Source organism: Psittacula echo (assembly GCF_963264785.1).
Source record: "Psittacula echo genome assembly, chromosome: 8".
NCBI lineage: Eukaryota > Metazoa > Chordata > Aves > Psittaciformes > Psittacidae > Psittacula > Psittacula echo.
In genome coordinates, this window is record NC_137744.1 from 22503756 (window position 1) to 22529557 (window position 25802).

At 52.9% G+C, this 25802-nt stretch overlaps 2 protein-coding genes across 2 annotated transcripts; one reads left to right on the forward strand and one right to left on the reverse strand.

Annotated features, from left to right (window-relative positions):
- Positions 1-2096: 2096 nt before the first annotated feature.
- SLC9A6 (solute carrier family 9 member A6) lies at positions 2097-21363 on the reverse strand (the record flags this gene model as incomplete). The annotated part of the gene is made up of 16 exons (XM_080625101.1): positions 2097-2607; positions 3144-3249; positions 3860-3939; positions 5070-5100; positions 5273-5426; positions 6178-6289; positions 7804-7917; positions 8123-8211; positions 8422-8527; positions 8753-8894; positions 11916-12021; positions 13437-13549; positions 14424-14500; positions 15127-15204; positions 15565-15764; positions 21087-21363. The coding sequence occupies 16 exons, from the start codon at positions 21361-21363 to the stop codon at positions 2332-2334; spliced, it is 2061 nt and encodes a 686-aa protein (XP_080481227.1). The 3' UTR covers positions 2097-2331.
- A 1181-nt stretch (positions 21364-22544) lies between these two features.
- MMGT1 (membrane magnesium transporter 1) lies at positions 22545-25434 on the forward strand. The gene is made up of 4 exons (XM_080624685.1): positions 22545-22668; positions 23139-23191; positions 24140-24243; positions 25135-25434. Exons 1-4 carry the CDS (start codon positions 22587-22589, stop codon positions 25295-25297), a joined length of 402 nt encoding a protein of 133 aa, XP_080480811.1. The 5' UTR covers positions 22545-22586; the 3' UTR covers positions 25298-25434.
- The last annotated feature ends 368 nt before the right edge of the window (positions 25435-25802 follow it).

Sequence of the window (25802 nt, forward strand, 5' to 3'; positions counted from 1 at the left end):
TTAAATCATTCCTGAATTTCGGCTTAGATTCATTCCTGCACCAGGACTATTCACAACAGTCCTGGTTCTACGGATCTAAGTTCACAGAACCAGAGCAGAACCATCCTGCACCAGCGCCAGCTTTGTAAATGGAATTCACAGCCAGATGCTCCAGGAAAAACCAAGAGGTAGTTCTTTATCATACCTCTGTGAAAAGGCAAAACGAACAAGGAAAAGGATGTCGAAGTGATGCAGTGAACCTAAAGGCAACAGGTACCTACGGTGGGGTTTTTTTCTACTTTTTGGGGTTTTTTTTACTTTTTTGGGTTTTTTTTTTCTGGGTTGTTTTTTTTTTTAAACACATGAAGTTAAGTTACAGACATCATAGAAAACACACACTTTGTGGAATTCCTGCATAGTAGGAAACAAAGAGGCTAGCACTAATCCAACAGCTATGTTAACAGCGAGACTGCCGCTTACCGGTGCAAGGAAGATGCCCTACCTATATATTAACAGAGCCTCCCCCCTTCTTTAGAGGAGTCCTATGGCAACACTGAGACGTTTTGTTCCGAAGGAAAAAGAAAGCATTTTCTTGGGGTTAAACTGCCAAAATCATTCAGTTTCACATCCGTCAATTTAAGGCAATGTTACTGAGACCTGAGAAAATGAAAAAGCAAACAGAAAGTGTAAGTTTCTTTTCTCAACTATATATATATATATATAGTGTGTATATATACATATATATACATCTCAAGTGTATATATATATATATACACACACACTTGAAACTTCCTGTCTCCTCCAGCTCTCAGGTGGTGCTGGGGAAAACAGCCACAGGGACACTGCTGTGAGGTCTCAAGGTCACATCCCAAGAGGTGCAGTTTGTTCCAAGGAAACCTAATGGGAGTGCTCGGACTTGCCCGCCTCTTTTCCATATAGTCTCTTTTTAAACAGCTCCGTTGAAGCCCTCTGGAAAGGGTTAACTCTAGAACAGGCCTCTAGTGCACCGGTAACCCTGACTGGTTTGTATAGCCAAACAGGAGCTAAACCAGACAACATTACATACAGGAGACTGCTGTGATTCCCCCTTGTCAGGAGAAAAAGAAGGACGTCAGGGTTAATTTCACTGCACCTTTAGCCATTTCCCATAGCGACAGAGTAAATCCTTCAACACGAGTGTGGAATCGCCAATCGTTCCGTGCTCTTCCTTGGAAAAGAAGAATTAAAACGAAAACTCAAACCCAAACCCATCAACTTGCAAACATTTCTCATTCAATGGTAAGAGACACGAGCGAGATGAGGTGGGCACTGCAGACACGCAGCATGCTAAGGAGTTATGACACAAAGTGCACTGGTTTTTGACTCTACAGGAGGACGGATGGGCAACTCCCCTTCAAGTACCACCTCGACGCTCAGTGGATGCCTCTGGAGAGGGCCGGAGGCACCGTGTCAATCTGTAGCTGTAAAGCTTGTGTTTGAGGCTGGCCAAGCTCCACAGCCCTGGGGCGCAGCTCTGCACATCTCAGCTACACCTGTGACTGCAGGAGGAGAGCTTGGCGCACACAAAGACACGGTCGCTTCCCAAAGTGTGGAATGGCGCTGCCGGTTGAGGACTTGATGGTGGGTTGAGCCCCAGCTGAAAGATGGACTCAGCCCTAACATCTGTGGGATCAGCTCCTTCTCCTCTACACGACCACAGGCACAAACCATCCCCCCCTCCTGCTCGCATCCGAGCAGCCAGGCTCTCACAGCCCTTGCTATCAGCTTTGGCCAGTGCGTGCCATTAGCCTGCTGAATAAAGCAGGGCTTGGGCAGCAGGGCACCAAAAAGCAGGAGGTTTCCCCATCCCAGCTCAGGTTCCCACAAAGTGAACAAGTTTGTAACAAGTTGAGCACCAGCTACTGCCCGGCTCAAACATCAAACGTTGACTCCCCAAAGATCTGAGACCAAAATAAAAGCTAACAAGCCTCATCTGAACAGAAAGCGATTTCCACCGCTCACCTCTCCCCTACCCTCCTCTGCCCGCCTCAAAGGATGAACAGGGAGTCAGCTCCTTCACTCACCCCGGTGGGAACTAAACCCTTTGTCAAATCACACATTAAAGAAGCTCACTGTGTGCAAAAGACTCTTATGCTAAAACAGTTCCACCCTACACAGTGCAGTCAACACAGTTTTAACTTAAATTTGCAGCTTGTTCTTTACAAGTGCTTGGCAGAGAATATTTATATTCTTCTGACACCATATAAATAATATTTATACAGCTTAGACATTTCGAGACATGCATTAGACTTTAGGTAGTACATATTTCTTGATCATATATGCAACTATTACTGTCAATCAAACCAAGCAACCTTATGCTGGACCGTGCCTTGCATTATCCAGGACGTTTGATGGTGGCTCTGAATCGTCCATGGGAAGGACCAGGCGTGTTCCTCGTATTACGAGTTCATGGTCCCCAAAAGCCAGCTCCCGATCCAGCGCATCCTCAGAGCTGTTTCCCACGAAGCGCCGGGATGTGCCGCTGGATGCCACGGAGTCGGTGTTGACAGTGGAGTCCCCATAGGTCAGACTGATGTCCCCGTCGTTCAAAATGAGGTCAGAGTCATCGTCCTTCAGCTGCTCCTGATTCTGGGCAACAAACAGGGGGAAGGTGCTGGTTAGCTCTTCCTGAGTACTCACGTTTACAGCAGCCTTCCAGTGCCTAAAGGGAACCTACTGGGGAGGGGCTTTTAATAGGAGTAAGTAGGGACAGGCCAAGGGGAATGGCTTGAACCTGCCAGAGGGGAGACTGAGATGAGCTCTTAGGCAGAAGCTCTTCCCTGTGAGGGTGCTGAGGCGCTGGCAAAGGGTGCCCAGAGAAGCTGTGGCTGCCCCATCCCTGGCAGTGTTCAAGGCCAGGTTGGACACAGGGGCTTGGAGCAAGCTGCTCCAGTGGAAGGGGTCCCTGCCCGTGGCAGGGGTTGGAGCTGGAGGAGCTTTGAGGTCCCTTCCAACCCAAACCAGGCTGGGATTCGATGTATTAGCTCACCCCTTAGCACCAGTCCCTGGCCTCCCTACCAAGGCTCCAAGCTCGAAGCTTCAGGGCAGCATCCAAAAGCTACACTGAAATATGAACATGCCGAAGCCCACCCACCCCATGACAGAAAGGACACCAAGAGACTCACTTCGTACGCCTGTGGACTCGTCAGGCACCGGGCAATGGGCCCACAGCACCCTGGCAGTGTGGTGGTCAGCGGGGGCCCGCTGTGTGTCAGCAGAGGCTTCAGATAGCTACAGAGGGGGTTAAGGAAGAAAGAGGACCAGGGCGATGCTGGTGAGCCGAGGGGTGGGATGCAGGGGCAGCAGTGAGGGACTCCGTGTCACCAGGAAATCACAGGGAGGAAAGAAAAACAAGTCCCTGGAAGCACAAAAATCATAGGAATGAGCAAGGTGAATATAACCACAGTGGGACATGAGTGGACCAGACACAGTCCTGGTAAGCAAAGGCCCCGCAGCATCGCTTGTCCCATGCCTCTCATTGTGGCAAATTGCTCCTCCACTAATTGATGGCAAAGCATTTGAAAGGGAAGAGGGAACTGATCTAGCAAGAGGACCCCTGCCCTTCCTGCCCACCTGCCACCAGGATCGAGGGTCCCATGGGCTTCCAGCCTTGCAGACACGAGCTTTGGCCTGAGCTGCTGCTGCATCGCCACTAAGGGTGGATGGGAATGGCCATTTCTCACAGCCACACAAGAAGGCGCAAGCCAAAACCCAGCAGTGTCACAGGAAAGCAAACGCTGGCTCCTCTGCTGAGCAGGGAGCGAGCCATGCTGCAGGCCAGCAGAGCTGCTGGGGCAGACAGGACCTGACCCAGCACACACCGACCACCACTGAAGGATACTTGTGATCGAAGTTGTACCACATGCGGAAGAGCCAGGCACTTTCTGCCTTCGTACTCCTCCTCTCGCTCTCCGGGACACCCTGCAGGAGAGTCAAACATTAAACAGCAGCAGGGAAACGTGCCACAACCTCCATCAGGGCCAGGAGGCTCCAGCTTATCCCAGGGGGATGGAGGAAGACACACACCTTCCATCACCCCTTCAGAAGAAACCCACGGGTTGCAGGGTGCGTAAGGATGCTCACACCACAACAGGCTGCGGTGCTTCCAGCACACACTGCATTTAGCAGCACAGAGCAGCCTTAGGGAGGTGGTATCAAAGCATTCTTTCTCCTAGAGCCTTCCAGTTCCTGGCCCTGAGGTTTAAAGTGCCTCGGAGCCAGGGGCTGCATCCAGGCTTCACATTTCATAGTGACTGACGGGTCCAATCTCCATTAAACCTCGCCTGAGATTTCAGTATGCAAATCACCGCGTGTGATGGGGACCTCTGGCTTCCTTTTAGTCAGAGTAAAGAACGCAGAACGGTTTGGAGGGGACTGTGAACGCAATTACACATTCCACAGAAATCTGGCTTTCAGACTCATGGCTCTGGGCTGCCTTCAGCATTTGATGCTTTCTGCCCAGGAGGTGAAAAGCCCAATAAATGGCTCTGAATAAAAGGCACCTCCAAGGTGCAGAACTCACGCTGGCATCAAGTAGAGCCACAGCATGACCAGGCTGCAGGGAAATGCTGATGCTTCAGCATTTATCTCAGCGTGGCTGGTGGTTCCTGAACTGCCACATAGCTACCCACAGGAAACATGGGGGGATGCTACATAAAATGAGGCAGTAAATGGTGTTTCTGTACTGCTCTGGGTACTGGGATGAGGCAGAGAGCCTCCACGTCACGCATATTTTGGTGTTTATTTCAAACCCAGCCAGAGAGGGACTGAATCTGTTGCAGTCTCTCCCTGCAACGTGGGAGCATTACTCCCAGCAGTAATGTCGACTAAAAAGTCCAGGGTTGCTCTCTGCCCTCCCTTCCAAGAGACTAAAAGAAAGGCTCATTATAACCAGAGAGAGCACAGAAACGTCCTCACTCCCACTGACCGCAAACTCTTTCACCAGAGGAGCTAAAAAGTCCCCTGTAGCTGGAAGGGAGCGGAGCAGGGACAGGCTTGATGTAACCCCTGCCAATTCCTGCCCACAGGCTGCCCAGCAGCACCGCACTCACCACGTTCTCCTGATCCGCATCCACACCGACTCTGTGGAGGAGACAACAAGCACAGGGTTAGCACAGGCGATGCCAGGTGGGTACATGCTGCGGTCCCAAGAGGAGGATCGTGTCCTTCCTCCCATCTCTTAGAACTGAGCACCTTTAATGTGAGAGCGGGACAAGGGAGAGGATGTGCTGCAGCAAGAGAGCCCCAGACTCACCGGATATTCAGGCAGGACAGCATGGCTGTGGTGCCCCCGCCGAAAACCCACACAGTGAAGAAGACGATGAGGAGCGTCGTGCTGAACATCATCTGCCGGGCGTACGTGGCCGTGTCGCGGATGGCCAAGGCGAATGCCATGGCTCCTCGCAGCCCTGCCAGGGAAGGGATGGTGGAGGAGCTGCGTGAGCCCACAGCACTGACAGCAGCCCCCACTGCAGGCTTCCCCACCCAGGGCTTACATCGATGCTGCCCCACAAGTGGTTCTACCCCTCTGATGGGACTTTGGACGAGGGCCTGTAGGGACAGGCCAAGGGGCATGGCTTTAACCTGCCCGAGGGGAGACTGAGATGAGCTCTTAGGCAGAAGCTCTTCCCTGTGAGGGTGCTGAGGCGCTGGCACAGGGTGCCCAGAGAAGCTGTGGCTGCCCCATCCCTGGCAGTGTTCAAGGCCAGGTTGGACACAGGGGCTTGGAGCAAGCTGCTCCAGTGGAAGGGGTCCCTGCCCGTGGCAGGGGTTGGAGCTGGAGGAGCTTTAAGGTCCCTTCCTACACAAACCACTCCATGATTCAGTGACATTCACCACTGGAGGAGACTACAGCACTTTCACAGTGATGATTTAAGCTTAAGCATTCGCTGTGAAGCTGGGGTTACCCCCAGCCCAGAAAGGCAACCCCTCCTCCTGCCCCACGCTGTGCACTGAAGCACAAAGCAGGAAGAGCTCATTCCTACACCTCAAAACAAGGTATTCACACCACCCAGCCAAAGAGAACCCTTTCCTGCCCAGCCTCTTCTCCAGACACTGCCCGTGAGAGACTTAGACTTGAATAAGGACTACTTCCAGGCGCTCAGGGACAAGGAAGCGCAGATGGGCCACGCGGTCGGAGGCAGGGATGCGATAACGTACCAGCAAACATCATCATGTGCTGTAAATTTGTTCCAATCTTATTTCTTCTCCCCAGATTCAGTAAAAATGACAGTGGGTAAATATTGGCAGCTCTTCCTAGGAAGATAGCAAGCTGCATTTGCACACATTAAGGAAATTGCTCTTCCTGTGCCTCCCATCGCAACCCACCTCTGCACACAGAGCAGACGGAAACGCTGGGGAGCCTCAGAAGCACTGGTCCTCTGGCTGCAAAGATAACCACCCTGCTCTGAGTGCTACAGCAGAGTGGGCAGAACGTGCTGCCGCCTCCCCAGAGCAAAGCACACGTTGCAAGACAGGAATATCACATGGAGACAAGCACAAATAAACAAGTGAACGATGAGAGGACAGGATAGAGGAGTGAGAGGAGACAATAAACACCATTCCCCATCGGCTGCTCCCCCTGCTTTTTTCCACCCCAAGGATTATTTGTCCTCTGTGAAGCTCAGGCCATCACCGCTACCACAACCCCTCTGACAGTCCCTGGCACTCCACACTTCACAGCTGGGTTTGAAGCTTGAAGCCAAGTCTCATTCCAAAAGATTATTCAGCAAAATGAAAGCAGCAGCAGCAGCTGAGAAGGATAAAAAAGGGAATCTAAGACCATTTTGTTTTCATAGCCCATGAGATACGAGAAGCACCAGCCCCTTCATATTGCTTTTTATCTCTGAAGCTGGCTCTTTTAATACCAGCACCCAGATGGCAAAAATAATCTTGGAGGCAGTATTCAGAGCAGCCCTCAATAATATGGAAAATGCTTCCAGCTTTCATCTGCTGTCCTGAGCATCGTTAATTTGCATAAGAGATGCATTTCATGATCCCTCTCATGAACGAGCTATTTCAGCAGTGAGTCAGTTCCTGCTGAAGAGGACACAATTTCAGCCCAACCACCCAAATGGCATTCCCCATGGTCTGCACTCCCTCCATCCCCCAGGCTCCCGGGGGAATCCAGCAGACCCTGCTGCAAGCCTACATGCCAGCACTGGCAGAGATAACAACGTCACGCTCAGCAGCATAAACCTCAGGGCGGGCAAAGGGTGCAAGTCATTCTGCACATCTGAACTGGCTTCCCTGGGGTATGGAAAACATCCCTTCAAAATCCTTGGGTTTCTGAGACATACCAGGGCTGAGAGTTTGTTTCCATTAATATCAGCTTGTAGAAGGGGAAATCCTTCCTCATAACATCACTATTGTAGCCTTAACTGTACTATTTGACCAAAAAAAGGCTTTTTTTTCAGGGTGAACCAAGCCGTTAATAGGAAATAAATGGCTGCAATGGGCAGTCCCCATTCTCAAAGCCACTCCTGGTGCATGACAAAGTCTGGAGCTTTGGACCATGTTCACATCCAACACCAGTCCCTGCAGCAGCTGATTTGAATGCCCACAAAGGGAGAGAAGACAGGGGAATGAAAAGCAAAGCTGCCAGAATAATCTCCATCTCCTTCAGATAAGCAGCACATGCATCACTCCATGGGAGAAATCCCCTTCTAAACGTAAAGCCAGGCTGACTGAGGAAAACCCCACACACTGGAGAGAAAAACACAACCTGGGAATGAGGAACCCCTCCCTTTCCTATTTATATCTTATACAGTGGGCTCCAAAGGATACGAAAGCCCCCACCACAAAGGTAGGGTTAAAGACGTGGTTCTGGAAGGTGAACAGTGCGAGTCCCATGTAGGAGAAGATGAAGTTTTCTGCCAAGAAATTCAGCAGCTCAAACAACTGAAAAAGAAAACCAAATTAAAAGGGAGTGAGACAACCGAGGTTTAACACGAAACACGCAGGAGCCCATCCATCGCGCAGTAAATACTTCTTCAGATGCAACCCTCATAAAACCCATCTGTAGCAAGACAGCTGCACCTCATTGTGGCTGGAGAGGGGGAAAAGATATTGGATTGGAAACTCAGAGAGGGTGAAGAGCTCTCACCTGCTTAGTTCTGTGCTGGGACTCTGTAGATAAGTTGTTATAGGTATAATGGGCCTGTGTGATCCCGCAGAAGAGGACAGCCACGACACCTGGGGAGCAGAGCATCGCGTTAGACTCCTGATCATGAAAAGGGAGCTGAGCTGCACCCCAGCGGCACAGGGGATTTAATGCAATAACCCCAGAATAAATAAAGCAGAGGGAGAGCTCCGGCTGCAATCAATGCTGGGAGAAGCAGAACTCAACAGCCCCATCATCCCTGCAGATCTCCATCCCGGACACAGGGCTGTGCTGGAGCTTGCCTGTAAAGCCACATGCTTCAGCCAGCAGGAACGTGCTCCAGGACATCAAGAAGAACAAGCCCGTCTCCAGCAATGGGAACTCCCGAAGTTTGGTGAACTTGGTGACGTTGCAGATGGTTAAGGACAATTTGGAGAGGAACTGGAGGCTAAAAAGCACACCAAACCCACTTGTGCATCACAGCAGCACTACACAGCCTGCCCTTAAGGAAGCTATGGCACTGCCTTTGATGAATTAAGGCAAAGAACCATGCAACACTGCATCTGGGTGAGATGCAGCACAGCAACAGAAGCTGCTTTGCAAACACTCGGAAAAAACACAACAAAAGGATATTAAAGCTGTCACGACTCCGGTAGCTGCTCCCATTGCAAAAGAGCCACTGAATATCCCCAGGAAGATCCCGATGGACTTGAACATCGCTGTGACATCGAATGTGTGGCTGTTGTCACCCGCTGGCTGGTATGCAACAATCGAGCTACAAGAGAGAGGGAAAGCACACACAAGAACAAAACAGCCCTTAGTCTGGATGGAGAGGCACCTCCACTAAGCTACAGAAGCCAACATCAACCCTGAGAAACCAGGGAGACAAATCCCACACTGCAATTCCTTTGGGATCGCAGCATTCCCACCCTATCCCAGGGCATTTGGGATCCCCTTCGCTCCTGACCAGCTTTCTGCTGTTCAGCCACCCCTCCTAGGCACAGCTCTGCATTTGCTCGCTCTAGACATTAGAGAGCATCAAACCAAAGCCCATCTCTTGCACGATCTCCTGCAAATGCATTTGCTTAAGTGACAGTCCATCATTTATGATGGGATTTGGGGGGTTTGGCACCAGCTCTATAAAGTCAGGCACTCTGCAACCACAAAGCATTCCAGTGGGAAGCCTCCACTGACTCCACAGAGGTGGCTGATGTGAATATCCCCTGGAGAGCTATAAGTTATTCTGGTTTTACCACATTTAACATGCACTGCATTTATCTGGCACTGTTCTGAGTTCTGAAGTGAAACACGGCAGGGTAGGAAGTCGAAGGGCACAGGGCTGGTTCACAGCAGCAGCACGCTCATCTTCACCCACCAAACTTCAGAAGGCCTTCGTGGTGAGATGGCAAATGGGTTTGCTCCCTCCTAGCTCCGGTGAGCTGAGCCCTCCCACTGTTTTACTTGGAAGGGTTGAGATACAGGGGGGCTAAATCCCCTAAATGGGGATAGAACTGGATGATCTTTAGGTCCTTTCCATCTCAAACCATTCTGTGATTCTAAATCCCATTTATGGACTCCTCACATCACTTTCTTGGATGTAAGCTTACAGAAAACATTAACTTGCAGTCTGCAATCCCTCAGCCAGCTCCGTTCAAACTCTTGGATGTGAACTTTAAACCTTTGCTGTTTAACCTCCTGAGTTCTGCTGGAACGGGAAGTTACTGCCTCATGCCCATATCCTGCAGCTTTCTCCCCTAACTAGACACCAGCGTCAGGGGTCACTTCCCCTGCTCAACTTCCCTGATTTTAACACCTTTCCTTCTTCTGCATTGTCTTTTACACTGCAAGATGTACACTGTGATTTAACTGCATTTGTCACTCCCATCTGACACTTCCCATTCACCAACATGCTCTTCTTCTGGAGCTTGGGGTTTTGCTCTTATAAACCCAGACTGGTTTCATTTCCCCTCCGTAACCGACTGTTTGGATGTTGGCTTTGTGTTTTTACCTCTTAACAGCTTTCCTCCTGGTTCTGCTTTCTGCATCACTAGTAAGACATCATTGCCAGCTTTATTCCCCCTGTCCCTGCCCACGGGGGTCTCAGTGGCATTCAGCCCCTGTGAAACCTCCCTTGGGAAGAAGCAGGCAGAGACCTTGCAGCTGCATTCACCTCCCTGCTCCCAAACCGCATCCCCAGCACCACACTGCCCGCTGGCTTTCGGTTCTGTGCTCAATTCCTCTTCATCCTGCAACCACCTCCCAGCCACGAAACCAGCACGAGGCAGGACCAGAAAGGCAGGAACCAGCAGCGGATCCTGCTCCCCAAATACAGGACCGGACTTTTGTCCAGGACTGCAAGCAGGGAGGAGAGGAGCCCTGTGGGCACCCAGCTCCTGGCACAAGCAATGGAGGAGTCCCAGCTCCTTGTCCTCCCCTGGCACAGGGACTGCTCTTGGAGGAGCTCTCCTCCTTGCACCCAAGATGTGCTTGTGCCCAAGTGACTCGAGGCTGTCCTTGAGACACCTGCACTGACCAATACCCACCGTGCTGATGGAGCTGCCCTATGCTGCTTAAAGTGACCCTGAAGACAAAGACCATGGCAAGCTCTGAAACAGGCACAGGTTAACTGGTGAGGAGCCCTGGAGGGGTCAGCATGCTGCTGGGCTGGGCTGCACTAAAGCCTTGCAGCAAAATAGCTGCAGCCTGCAGCTCAGAGCTGCTGGTTTGGTGCAAATTACCTATTTCAGGCAGGGGGTGGATGGAACTCAGCTTGTGGGAAGAGGAAGGCAGGAAATCAGAGCAACAGCTACAAAGCTGATACTGAAACATGGCGAGAGGCAAATCCCCTCCATGTGTGGAGATGCACCACACTGGTGCTAAACCCACCCAGAACCTCCCAGCACAGGCTGGAAGATGCCATCCCTTCCTCACTTGGGATCCCTTCTTCAACACAACCTGGCCGTGCAGCATCTACCCTCAGCCCAGTGGGGACACATTCAGCATAAAGACCAGAGCGAGCAATACAAACAGCTCCAGAAACCTCAACAGAAGCACTCAGTTCGGTGCCTACAACTCGTGCGGGTGGGGATACGCAGCTCACAAGATGCTATTTGCTGCCTCCACCTTAGGAAAACCCACGCAAGCAGCACGCTGGAGTGACAAGTATTCCGGGACTATTTCCTGCATTAGTCTGAGCTATACGTGAGCCTGTCACCACTGCAGATATTATACAGTGCCAAACAAATTGTCACGATGACTACACAGTGAAAATGCAGATCAAATGCGTCCTGCATGCAGAGGACAGAAGATGTTAAAGAATAGCAAATACTCTTTAGAAAGGCAGCACGTGTTCAGTGCAGGGTATTCACTCGGTAAGAAACACCATCTTCTTGATGCACAGAAAGTGGGGAGAGAAAGGAAACTCTCCCCACCTCACCCAAGCCAGGTATTTGTGGATGGGAAGGCAGGCAGGGAGGAGCAAAGCCATCAGCAAGGAGTTTCAGTGGGGCTTAAAAGCAGATCTGGTGCTTATTCCATTTCAGAGGGACAGAAAAGCTTCCTCTTGACTGGGTCAACCAGGCATAAAAGCAAACCCAAACTATCCATCATGCAGGGGGAAGCTGTAAGGACAGCCCGCAATCCCAAGCTGCAGTCTCCAATGTGGTCAAGAGGTCACTACAGCTTTTGGGGACACTCCAAATGGAAAGCTGCTCTTGCAAACACCTATTCAGGAGGTTCCCCAGCACCTGACACGTACCACGGATAACAACTAAAAGTAAAAGCAGAGCACACTTACGAAGACAGCACTATGGCAACGGCATCATTGAGGACGCTCTCGCCAAAGAGCAGGGCATACAGCTCAACATCAACCTGGAGCTCATGGAATATGGCAAGAACAGTCACTGACAAATAGAAAAACAAGAGAGACATTCAAAAAGGCGCCGTTATTCTGGTGCAATCAAAGACAAAACGCCCTGGTTTAGAAAGCTGCCTTCCTGCACATCTGTGCCACTGCTGCGACAGTGCCAGCCACCCCTCCTGCTCCCACCAAGTCTTCCTTCCGCCCTTTCAGATGAGGATTTGCTTTATCATTTCCCTCCTGCTCCTTTTAAACACATCCTGGCCATTGGGTCTATTGAGTCTTTAGCAGGCAGACACGAGCAAAATTGGAGCTTGCTGAAGGTCTGAGCTCAGGGACTGGGCCACAGTACCACACTAACACAAGCCACCCAGCTTTCATGATGCCTTTGGCATGGTGCATCAGGGCGAGCCATCCTCCACCTTCAGAAGGCCAGGAGGATGCAGGCTTGCCCAGGATGATGCCTGTCTCCTCCTTCCATCTCTGATACTCCAAGGGAAATCGTTGGGTTCAACACAGGTTGACACAGTAGAAATGCCAGCACAGACGTGTGAACATTTCAGACCCAACTGGAGGAAGCCAGGCATTAGAGGGTGTCTTGTGATTTACAGCCACATGGCAGAGACCACAGAACCCTCAAGCCCTTCCGTGATCCAGCAGCTCCAAGAAGGGAACAAAAACACAGCAGGTTTTGTGCCTCAGCCTTGCAAAAGCATCACAACATCTAGAGCAAGCGAGATGTAACACGTGGTGCATGGTGCACAGCTCAGGCTGCTGCGGAGGGCTGAGCTAATTCCAATCATAGCCCTTTAAAATAGCATCCAGGCACTCAGCTGTGCACACTGAAGGGAGTTTAAACACATTTATGCACAGGGAAACGTTCCATTTGTACCTGTGGAATCTTCACGTTCCTATTGTGAAGCCTGAAGAAGGGATACCATGCCAACATCTCATCTACAGCACTTCTAGGCATTACTTCTACCTGCGGTCCTTGCCCTCTGCCCATCTGCCATCAGGTCTACCACACCACCATCACACCCACGAGGTGCTCCCCACTTCGCAACCCAAAACCAGTCTATGATTATCACTAAACTAACTAAAACTGCCAAGTGAACATGACGCATGTGCTTGTGCTGCATCCGCTGCTGGCACAGGATGGCAGAGACATGGTGGACCTGTCCCAACACCCAGTGAAGTCAAGAGAGAGACTGGCCAGGACTTCACTGCAAGCAAAGATTCGGGAGTGCAGAGGTTTGGAAGGTCTAGTACATGTAATTGGAAGGAAATCAAAAGGCATGGAGGCAAATGTGACCTCTAAGAATGTCACACAGAAATTGAACTCCAACATTCAGAAGGAGGACACTTGCAGGTGTTTAAGACTTTCTTCCCCTCTTCAGCACAACTCAAACCAGACCAAAATGTAGGTAAAATGAGGGGAAAAACCCTCATCTAACATACCTGGGTCAGTAGCTGACACAATGGCACCGAAGAGGAGGCAGTCAGTGAAGTAGAAGTCTCCCCCGAGCTGCCCAGTGACTTTCATCAGCGCCACGCAGCCATAGACAACAGAGCTGGTGATTAGAAGAGGCAATTACTCATTCCTGCAGTGCATTAAAATGACATCCCAATGGCCTCAATTCCCCTGAATTTGCCAGATTAACCCCTGAAGCCATCCAAGTGCCAGAGCACCGAAGAACTGAGCTGCGCATGGTGAGACCCCAGGGCCATGATCATGGATCACACACTGGAGCGCGTACATCGTCCATTCGAGGAGCCAGGGTGGAAAGTCCTCCATGAGCATAACATGGCTCAGGAAAAGGAGCATCCAGGCTCATAGCATCTCCTGATCTCTTTGCAGTGTCTCACGTGAACACATTTCAGTGGGGTGACCTTGGCCTGACTTTGAAATGGCCGAAACTCTCAGCAAGAACAGGTAATGCAGACGCTGAGTCTGCTTGAATCCATTGGACTCATCAGCGTAAAACCCCCTCCACCTGCCTGCGTGCTGCTGCTCAGAGCAGGAATCCTCCAGCTCCCTCTGCACACAGGGATGAATAATCTGACACACCATCTGTGCTCACCAGGCACCTGCTTCCAGCAAGTAAGGACAGGACATGAGTTTACGATCCTGCCCGCTACTCCCTGTTAGGGCTCTGCTCTCAACAGTTTGAAGTTCCTGATTCAAGGCAGTCTTCAGAGACGTGTGAAACTTCCCTTGCCAGGTGTGTAACTGCTCCAGATGGGATGCTGAGAAAGCACTATGCAATTAGACAGCAATCACCCTGTCCACACAGCAGACGCTTGGCCTCTGAATAGTACTATTGGCTGCTGCTGAGCAGCAAGAGGCAGAGAGCCTGTGTGATCCTTCAGGGCTGGGATCAGCAGCCAGAGCTCTCGAAGCCTCCAAAGCCCTCCACAAGAACCAGACGAGCTCCAGTTACTCACCCGATCACCAGGCAGGAAATTGCAGTGCCAAGGAAGGCGTAAGCCAGGATGGATCCCAGGTTTCTGAAGAAGTGCCTCTAGAAGGAGGATTAAAATGAAGAGTTACATTTGCTAACAGTTTCCTTCAAGCCTGCACAGGCACCACAGAGGCTCTGTAGCTACTTGGACCTTGCTCAGACACCACGAGCTGGACCAACACGGCTGAATGGTGCCCATCAGTGTACACTGCCAGACCAGCAGATGTTGATGCAGCATTAATAGACATGAATGCATCATCTTCTTATACCCATGTACGTAATAAGGTGCTGTTCTAAGTCCTGGGAACTGATTTCCTAACCCAGCAGCATTCCTCCTTCCTTCCCCCGCGAGCTAAACAGGATCATTCTCCTCTGCTTCCAAATCAGCATTCCAGAGAGCTGCTGAATTCCCACCTTCTGATGTGTTTCAGAGGCTGAAACGGGCCAGAGCTGACCTCCAAACCCCTGCCAAACCCGTGCTGGGAGAGGTTGAAGTCATTGACCCTTCCCAGGGATGGACAAGATGGACTGGGGTACTCTCAGCCCTGCTTCCTACAATCCCACATGTACCAAGGAAAACTGTACCCATCTCACAGCCTGCTGAGCAAGCAGTAAAGCACGTTCAAGTATGAAGAATGCTCTGGAGGCAGAGGAACTGAAAAGACAGGAGCTGCAAAGGCACGTACCCTTTTCAAGCTGTAGCCTGCATAAAATATAATTGGAGGAAGCAAAATGTTGAAGAACACTTCAGGATCAAAAGTCACCTGTTAAGAGAGAGAAAAAAACCCAACAGTCAAATGCTTTGCAAGAACACACAGATAAGGATGTCACATAAAACACACGGAGGAAAGCCTGTGTCCCCACCGGAGGAGATGCTGTCGGATCAACTCTGAGGATGCCCCTGGGATCTTTTGGAGACATAGTGCAGAGCTGAACCAGCTTAAGTTAAGATCAGCTGAAAGTGGAGTTTCATTACATTGTGTTCTAATTATAAGTTATAGCTGATCATAATCTGATTGAAGTTAAATATTATAGAGAGAAAACAACCCCTTAACCCAGCAGCTACAGGACGCATCCACACAGAGGTGACCATCGCTCGCCTCTGCGGTCACCGGCTCCCTCACCTTTCTCAGCATCTCATTGTCCTGGACGTTATTGAGCTCCTGGGCGCTGATCTCCCCTTTCAGGGTGTACTCATAGTACTTCCCGCTGACGTTCACCAGCAGCGTGGCAGGACTGGTCTGCACTTGGCAGCTCAGCGTCACGTTGTTGACATCGCTGGGCACGTGGATGCCGTAGCGCAGGACCACGCCGACCAGGACCCCTGCGGAGGGACACGTGACAGTGAGACAAGCCATGGCCTCTTTGAGGTCTCACGGACCAGGCTCTGATAGGGCAAGAGGAACCGGCCTCAAGCTGCACCAGGGCAGGTTTAGATGGAGCTGAGGAACAATTCCTGCCCCAGAGGGTGCTCAGGCATTGGAACAGGCTGCCCAGGGCAGGGCTGCAGGCACCGTCCCTGCAAGGGTTCACAGCCCGTGGAGACGAGGCCTCAGTGCCATGGGGTAGTGGTGGCCTTGGCAGGGCTGGGAACGGTTGGACTGGAGGAGATGAAAGGGCTTTTCCAACCTGGATGATTCCACGATTCTACAAAACCCTGGGTGTCCTCCAGGAGAGCTGCAAACGCTCGTGCAGACTTTGTGACCCTGGCCATGGACTGGTCCTGAAGGTTTTTGGTTACCCAGCAATGAGTCAGACCCCCTTGCTCTAGAGCAGCAAACTGCAGACACAGAAGGCACAGTGGTTTTCTTAGGGCATTGCTGGCACACAGGTGAGGAACCGGGCATGGCACTGCTTACGTCTGCCTAAGCTGTGCATGTTGCACCTAGAACCTGCCAGCACCACGTTTTGTCACTACAGAAATACATGAAACCCTTCATTTTGGTAGCGGGTTAAAAATGATACCCAGGAACACCACGAACACTTTGAGGACGGCGAGCATCCTTCGGAAGATGCTGCAGCACCATCCCACCTCCTCCTGCACTGAGGAGCTTCCTTAGCAAACAGCAGCGATCCCTGCTCTATAAAACCCATGGAAGTTCCCCAATCCAGGCCAAGCACCCGGGTCTGCTCCTCACCCCCTAGGAGCCTCAGCTCTGCACCACGAGCAGCAGCCCTAGGGCAGCCCCGCTGCTGCGCAGGGGTATCCTGGGGTTACTGTGCAAGCCAGCAATCCAGAGAGCACTTTCCCAGCAGGCTGATGAGCTGGGAGCTCTCCCATCCACACTAATGGCATTCCCACGGTGCAGGCTGCTCCTCACCCGCCTGTTGTGCAGAGTGCTCTCCTGGCAGAGCTTCCTGACATCCGCAGGCTGGGCAGGAGGGATGTCCCACAATGTTCCCTTCCACGTAGCCTTCAGCTTCAACCTTCAAGGGTTTGGAAACTCCTTGATGAAGGCAGCGCTGAGGCACCACAGAAATCCTCAACCCCATCTCACCGCAGAAATCCTGGGTCTCAATCCCACCTCTGCACCGTACGCTCCTGAGAAGCCTTCAGACAAGTGGGGACTAAACAGAGAGCGCAGCGCTGAGAAGGCTTCTCCATTTGCCTCCCAGGACACTCCTGCTTCTTCACTCGGAGTTAAAATCATGCTCTGTGCTTTCCCTGACTGAAGGGAACATTGAACTCTCCCTCTGCCACCATCCCCCGGGAGCAGAGCCTGCGCAGGAGACCATGGAGTCATTCAGCATCTCCTGCAGCCAGTTCCCAACCTCCCACCCAGATTTTGCCTTCTGCCCTTAGAACCGCTCCTCTGCTCCTAAGGAGCAGGCAGCACCAGGCACACCGTGCTCTGCCCCTGCAGCACACCCTGGGGTGGTTTAGAATCACAGCATCCCAGCCTGGTTGGGGTTGGAAGGGACCTCAAAGCTCCTCCAGCTCCAGCCCCTGCCATGGGCAGGGACCCCTTCCGCTAGAGCAGCTTGCTCCAAGCCCCTGTGTCCAACCTGGCCTTGAACACTGCCAGGGATGGGGCAGCCACAGCTTCTCTGGGCACCCTGTGCCAGTGCCTCAGCACCCTCACAGGGAAGAGCTTCTTCCCTATATCTAACCTAAACCTCCTCTGTTTCAGTTTGAACCCATCACCCGTTGCCTTCTAAAGTCTTTTTAAAGAGCTGGGTTTGCGTTCCTTTCACACAGGAAGCTGCTGGAGCCTGTTCCCAGATGGAAACCCATCCAGCGACCCCTTTACTGCCCAGGCTCAGCACTTTGAGATGAGAGGCCCTGTAGGAGGAAGGAGGGACGATGGACATGGATGTTGCTGGTGGGAATTCAGAAGAGATCCTGACTCACCCTCCTCTGCTCTTAATCCCCATCCCAAAGCAGAGCTACATCTGATAGCACCCCTGCTTGTCCTCGCTGTCTCACTCACCCAGGCAGCTGCTCCCAGCCACGCTCCGGATACAGCTGAATTCCCACTCTGGCTTGCAGTGGGATAAGAGACAAGGGACTGATAGCTCCAATATCTGCCAAGAGCACTGTGCTTGGGGCTCCCCACATCAGACATGTTCCCTTGCCCTGTAACACGCAGGTCACTCTGTCCCCATGCAGATGCCCCCACCACAGCATCTCCCTAACCAGCCCTCCCCATCTAACGATGCTCGCTGGAGGCACTTGAAACAAACCCAGCTCGGATGCCAAGGATTTCCAGACACCAACCCCAGCGCTGGGCTCAGGCTGCCTGGCCCGAGCCCAAGGGACCAGGTAAGGAACCATTAGGAAACGGTTCCAGCTCTCCGGGCGCTGGCAGGGCCGCCCCAGCAGCAAGCCCTGACCCTCCCTGCCAGTGTGGACATGCTCCTGCAGCCAAAAGTGGCACGAAGCTGAGCCCTGGGAGGGAGCTGGGCGCAGGGAACCTGACACGGAGGAAGCTGCCAGGCAGAAGTTGCAAGGAGCAGGGAAGCTAAAGGCAAAGCTGCTCAATTAATTGAGTTCTTTCATGCAAAGGGCGCGTTTCCATTGTGCTCCTCCCAACTCCATTAGAAACAACAAGAGCCCATGGGCTTTCTTTTTGACTTTTTAGGTGCTGCTGGACGTTTCCGAGGGAAGGTTTTAAATGAACACTAATATATTGCCATGCAGGCACTTAACAGCAGTGGAAGCACACAGCATCCCCAGGCGAGGAAAGGAAAAGGTAGCGAGCAGCTGAACTCATCCTGACAAGGAGCAATGGAGACATGTGTGAGCCAGGGGCCGAGTGGGAACAAGGAAACAGCTTCTAGAGAAGCTCCTGCCACATCCACCACCAGAGCCCAACGAGAACTGAAACACAGTGGTTCAATTAATCATCTTCAATGGTGAGGGCCTCGTTTTAAACACCCAGATGAAGCTCTGGGGCTGCTAAACACCTATTGTCTGTCACTGTGTAATGACTCTGGCTTCCATACAGCTCTTGAACATCAGCCCTGAGCTGACAGGGTGATTTATAAGCTATAAATCCACCTGGAGCAAGAGCTTTTCACTTAGAGTAAAAGCACAGCCACCAAGGGAACACTGATGTATTCTGGCAGGAAGATGTGTGCAGAAGTTCCATTTGACTTAGTTTTGTTGGTTTATTTTGTTGTTTGGGGGAGGGTTAATTAGAAAAAGCCAAGCTTTTACACATTGCTTCTCTTGCCCAGAATTCAGGGTCTGTTTTGCAGCTTCCCTGCTGCAGCACTGCCCTGGGGCTGAGAGCAGGGGGATCAGAGCATCATAGAGGGATCAGAGCATCACAGGGGGACCAGAGGATCACAGAGGGACCAGAGCATCACAGGGGGGATCAGAGCATCACAGGGGGACCAGAGCATCACAGAGAGGATAACAGCATCGCCAAGGGGACCAGAGCATCACAGGGAGGATCAGAGCATCACAGAGGGATCAGAGCATCACAGGGGGACCAGAGGATCACAGAGGGATCAGAGCATCACAGAGGGGACCAGAGCATCGCCGGGGATGAGGGACAGCAAAGCAGCGCCTGCTTTGCTCCCTGCAGCTTTTGTCACTCTAAAGCAACAGCACCTCGGCCCTGCTTGGGAAATGACACATCCCTTTTCCTACGGCAGCTGTTACAACCTGAGAAGCAGATGCCAAAAGCCTTGGCAGGAGGGGGAAAGCTGGGGATTTTCTGCATGACCAGCTGGGTGACGTTACATTTCCCCAGCAATTCCCATAGCACAGGCTGCAAAAGAGCAGACAGAAAAGAGGCGTTTTACAGACCAGCAGGAGACCCAAACAGCCTGAGAACAAGGGGAGCACCCAGGTGGGTCAGGGAGAACAGAGCACCAAGAGGAAGAAAACTCCAGGAGAAGAACAAGTTTGGAAGCATGAAAGGAATAGAACGGCCGCGCGTCGACAAGCTCCAGGCGGAAGGAGAAGGAAGACCTTCCATCCTGGAAGCACGTGCTCCCGTCCTGGGGAGGTGACAACCCTTGCCCTGGGCTGGAGGCCAGCAGTGCCTCAGCGGTGGCTTGCAGGAGTCTGTAAGGGCAGAGCACTGCGCTGTGCCTCTGGGCTGACACAGGCATCTCCTCCCCTGCATTGGGAAGGGCTCTTCCAGTTAACTGGAACTGAGGATCATAAAAGCCAATGGCCCAGCGGGTCAATGCCTTCAGAGCAAAGCTTCCTGCTGGGCAGGGGACTCGGTCACATCACTGCTCTGATCAAGCCTGGTCACCACTACCAAGGCAGGGCACAGAGAACAGGCACTGACCACAGCGCTCAGCAAAGACACCTCTTCAGTCCTGAACTCAACACATCTTGTCTGAAGGAGGATCCATGGCTGTGTTAATCACTGCCCCGGCACAACTGCCACCCCTGCTCTGGTGGAACTCGAAGCCATGCAAGATAACCTGGACAGAGCCATGTACGGCATCTCCATGCAGTAACTTCAGGCCACTCCACAAGCCCACATCACCTCAGTAAGCCACAGCTCATCCTTAAAACCCAACCAGCTACAGACCCGCTCCCCTTCTTGTGGGAGCACCTCACCAAGAGCAGGGACCCCAAAAGTAGGAGCTCGTGCACACAGGTCCCTCCCTGAGCAGCAGGACATTATGCCGGTGGGTCCCTGAGCACAGCAAAGGGTGACAGCATCTCCCCAAACGGCCTCTCCACTCTTCCTGGACAGCTTCTGGAAACGCAGGCACTCCAAGCACAGGATGGAAACGCAACCTCCAGCCCCAGCGTGCACATACAAGGCTCTCAACCAGGGCAAAGCCTGGTCTGTGCTGCCCCGAGTCCTCGCTCTCAGCCCCGGAGCAGTGCTCAGTGACACGGCTGCGAGGCCACTTGGCACATGGTAGCCCCGGATGCCACCACCTTCACCAGTGCTGCAGCCCCGGGTAACGCTCAGCACGGGGCGAGCGGGACCGGGATGCAGCCGGCAGGGAATATGGGTGCCCCCCTGCACCCACATGGGAGGGTGTCCACGGAACGAGCCCCCTCGGCAAGAGGCCACCGGAGAAGGGACCCGCTGCCGGTACCACGGACGCGGTGCGTGGGGACCAGCCCCGACGCAAAGCGGGACCGGCTCCGAGCAAGCGATGCCCACGGACAGAGGAATGGGGGGGGGGGGGATGCGGGATGGGGATGCCCGGTGCCCCTCACCGTAGATCATGGCGAGTCCGGTCTCGTGCAGGAAGCGGGCGCGGCGGTGCTTGAAGAGCCATATGGTGAGGATGGTGAGGGTGAGCAGCAGGATGAAGACGAGCAGGTTGGCGCTGTCTTGCCGGTGGCTCTCCTCCGCCGCCTTCTCCGACACGATCTCCTCCTCCAGCGCCCCGGGACGCGCCGCCGCCGCAGACACCTCCCCGCCCGCCGCTCCCGGGGCCCACAGCCCCGCCGCCGCCGCCACCGCCGCCAACACCAGCCCCGGCCCCGCCATCGCCCCGGTCCCGGTCCCGGCCCCGGCCCCGCCGCCACCACCAGGAAGCGGCGCTGGGCGCAGGCGCTGCGGGGCGGGGACCAGCGCTGCCGGGAGCCCGGATAGGGACGGGGCTGGGGCGGGAGAGCGAAGCCGGCGGGACGGGGGCAGCGGGATGCGGGAGAGGGTGTAAAGGCACAAGGGCAGGGGATGCGCGGGGGGGCAGAGCGCGGGGAAAGGGGGTGCAAAGGGGAAGGGGGTCGGAGCACAGGGAGGTTTGCGTCTGCCTGCCCCGAGGCGGGGTCAGGGTGAACAAGGAGGGTTCGTGCAGCGGGGCGGTGAGGGCTGCGCTAAGCACCACAGGGATCAGCTGGAAGGAGATTTGTAGGAGATACCCTCAAGGAGTTGCTTCTGTGGCCCTCATCCGCGCACCTCGGGCGCATGGAAGGCCTGGGATCAGGCTCCTGACCTGGGTGTCCCTTGACACCCTTGTTCTTGCATGTAGAGAGTGGGAAATATCCCTGGCATCCTGTGCTCTGCTTTCAGCTGGGAAGGACCAGCCCGGCCCAGCACTGCTGGTCCACTTCCCCCTGGGACGAGCCTGGCTCCCGAGGTCACCCCAACCCCTTGGGTTTGGTGGGGCAAGTCCGGAGGAGGCCACGAGGACCAGCTCCCGTATGGAGCCAGGCTGAGACCATTGGGGCTGTTCAGCCTGGAGAAGAGAAGCTGCGTGGAGACCTCAGAGCAGCCTTCCAGTGTCTGAAGGGGGCTACAAGGGTGCTGGGGAGGGGCTCTTCATCAGGGGCTGTAGCGATAGGACAAGGGGTGATGGGTTCAGACTGAAACAGAGGAGGTTTAGGTTAGATATAGGGAAGAAGCTCTTCCCTGTGAGGGTGCTGAGGCGCTGGCCCAGGGTGCCCAGAGAAGCTGTGGCTGCCCCATCCCTGGCAGTGTTCAAGGCCAGGTTGGACACAGGGGCTTGGAGCAAGCTGCTCCAGTGGAAGGGGTCCCTGCCCGTGGCAGGGGCTGGAGCTGGAGGAGCTTTAAGGTCCCTTCAACACAAACCGCCCCAGGATTTTCTCAATGGCCTCGGTCCCGCCTGGGAACGTGGTGGCGCGGCCACGCCCCTGCCGCGCAAGCCACGCCCCTGCCGCGCAAGCCACGCCCCCGGGCGCGGCCTGTCTCCGCCCCCTTGCTGACGCCATCAGCGTGCGCCGGGGGGGGGTCCCCTGTCGGCGGCGGCGATGGCGGCGGGCTCGGTGTGGAAGGGGCTGGTGGGGCTCGGCCTCTTCGCGCTCGCACACGCGGCCTTCTCAGCGGCGCAGCGTGAGTGACCGGCGGGCACGGGCCGGGCGGGGAGGCCGCCGGGGAGCTGCCGGGGCCGGGCCGGGCGGCGGCGGCACCGTCATCGCGCCCGCGGTGCGGGAGAGAGGAGCTGGGCCCCGCTGGGCGCGCACCGGCACAGCGCGGGGTTCGGCCCGGGCAGGCCCGCAGCGGCGGGAAGGGAAAAGGAAGTCGAAGGGAAAGGGAAAGGGAAGGAGAAAGGGGTAGGGGAAAGGGAACGGAAGGACAACCCAGCGCCCGATCGCGGCTTCACCCCTTCCATGTGCCACCCGCGGTGCCGTTCCCCTCCTGGCAGCGGGGCCGGGACCGCTCGGGGTTGGGGATCGGAGCGGTGCTCGGGTGCGGTGGGGGCTGACGCGTGTCGAAGCCCCGCAGCGGGTCCCTGTGCGCTCCGTGTCGCTGCTGTGTGTTCGCTACACAGAGCGTTTGACGTGTGCCTTTCTGTTCTGTAGATCGCTCCTATATGAGGTTAACAGAAAAGGAAGATGAAACGCTGCCCATAGATGTAAGTTTCAGTTGTGACAACGTTGGTAAGGTGCTGTGTGGATTGTTCAGTCTTCCTCAGTTGCTTTGTTATTTTAACGTGATAAGCATGAATACAAGGTAAATCAGGTTTTAAACTGCGCTTTCACTTGAACCCTAAGAACCCTGTTTTCCATCCCGATTCCCAGCGGTGTGTTCTGTCTGTCAGAACAAACCCCAGGTACAGACCTTGCTCCCCTTCTTCAGCATTCCCCTGAAGCAGCTTGTCCAGGAATTCCCTGAACTTAGCCCAGAGAGCTTTCACCTCCATCTCCTGCTTTGCAGCATGAACATCCTCCTCCCTCTGGCTTCTGTTGGTGTGTTCAGCGTGGCTGTGTGCCTGCGCAACCTGCTTCAGGAAGGGTGGGAGGGTTCATTTTCATTTGCTTTAGTTTCTTGGAGGTTTGAACCTCATTTCAATTATTGTCTGTTCCAGTTTTGCTTAATCAGAAAGGGAGGGGAGTCAAATACCCACAACTGGGCATGGCATTAGGACAGAGCAGCAGCTGCCACCACTGCACAGCATGTGCTGGCAGCCAGCTCGCTTCTCAGAGAGAGCATTTACATCCTTAAGTACACAAGAACCAGGGGTTTGTTCTAAGGAGCTCACTGAGGAGCCCTGTGAATCCATTCAGCTCATGCAATGCAATCCAGTTGTCAGGCAGCTGAAGCTCTTCTTGGCTCTGTCACCGTTTTGCCACACTAAATAGATGGGGGTATCTCATCTTCCTGTGCCTCAGTTTCCCTGCTGAGATTTTACTCAGATATTCTTACTGCTTTCCATAATACCTGATTCCTACTCAGATTTCCACCCCTGTAAAGCATGGGATGAGAAGCACAAGACTGTTTGAAAGATATATTTAATTATAGAAAGTAATGTAGGAAAAGAGACTCTAAAGTATGTGTTGTGTTGTGCTTCCCTCTGTTACAGATAGTTCTTCAGACCCTGTTAGCCTTTGCAGTTACATGCTATGGGATAGCACACATCGCAGGAGAGTTTAAAGACATGGATGCCACTTCAGAACTAAAAAATAAGTATGTTTTCATTTCTTCTTTTCATGAACCACATGTATCTGCTGCTCTCTGTGCACACTGAGCACTCAAAGAGCTTTGCTGCTTGGTTCTTCTTAAATGCATGTTGTGAACAGTCACGCCTGGGAAAGCCAGCTGTGTCTTTAATATCATATCAATAATATCAATATCAATAACCAGAAGAGCTTAAATCACCTCCTTGCTTTCCCTCATCCACACTTCTGCTGTGCAGAGTTGGAAGAGGAATGCAATGTCTGCATGGGAAGTCAGAGCTCAGCAGCCACAAGCAGCTGTCCTGAGGTGGTCTCAGCCTGTGGGCAGTATGCCTGGCTCCCTCTGCCTTGGCTTCTTTACACGAGTTTGAGCTATTTGTATCTCACACTGAATTCAAGGCAGAATCTCAGAACGACTTGAGGAAAATAAGGGGGTTGGAATGGAGATTTTGGAATTGGATGGGCAGACATGGCCTGTCTGGCTGTTTCCAAGAGCACAGGGGAGGGTGGGAAGCCAACAAATTGCCAGTGTTGTATTTCATAGTGTTTACCTAAACCCCATAGCTTCAGGCACAGAAAGGGAGGGAAAGCTGCCAGTAAGAGCATCAAGGTGTTAACACAAGGGGCAGCTGGACTGAAGCTGGCACGTTTGGTGCTGCAGACAGCAATCCACAGACCTGCCCCAGAACTCAAGGAAAGTGAAGCTTGTCCAACCTCTGCAGTCAGTATTTAGAATAGAATAGGTAGGGTTGGAAAGGACCTTAAGATCATCTAGTTTCACTGTTGACTAGTTCTTCATGCTTGCCTTTGTATTTCCCTCTGTGCTTTTGTTTAGGAAGCATAAAAAGAGAGCAAGAGTCTGAAAGAGTATTAACATTGCCTCTCTACCTTTATTTTGAAGGACATTTGACACATTAAGGAACCATCCATCTTTTTACGTATTTAATCATCGTGGTAGAGTATTGTTCCAGTCCCCAGACACAGTGAATTCCTCTTCAAACCAAGATGCTTTGTCATCCAGCTCAGCACTGAAATTCCGGAAGCTGGAAGCTCTGCGCCGCTGAGGCTTTCCCAGGGGCTGATGGTGAACCCAGGACACTGAGATGTAATATTCAAGTCGGGGATGTAAACACTTTTTTTAATTTCTGGAGCAGTATTTATATTGATCTTCCAGACTTTATAAAGTATATATATATATATAAACTAATGACCTTTGTACACTGATTAATGAGAACGACTCCATTGTGAATTGGCCACGCGGTGTAAATCACTCGACAGTTATGCTGTGAAACCCACCTTCCCATTGCCCTCTATTAAATCAAGTTGCAGCTGATTTAACTCCAGTTACAACAAAAAAAGCACGCTGGTTTGCACTGCATTTAATGCTCTTTGACAAGAGGGAATGGTGGAGTGCTGGTTGTTTTCTCTGCTTGCACTACAGTTTGTGGAAGGCCTTCAGAAACACTGTGTGAACAGCAGGAAAAGGGGCAGCATCTCCTGCTCTGCGCGCCCTGCACACTGTGGGCGGGGGAGTCAAAGAGATTGCTTCATCTTTATTTTTCTACAATG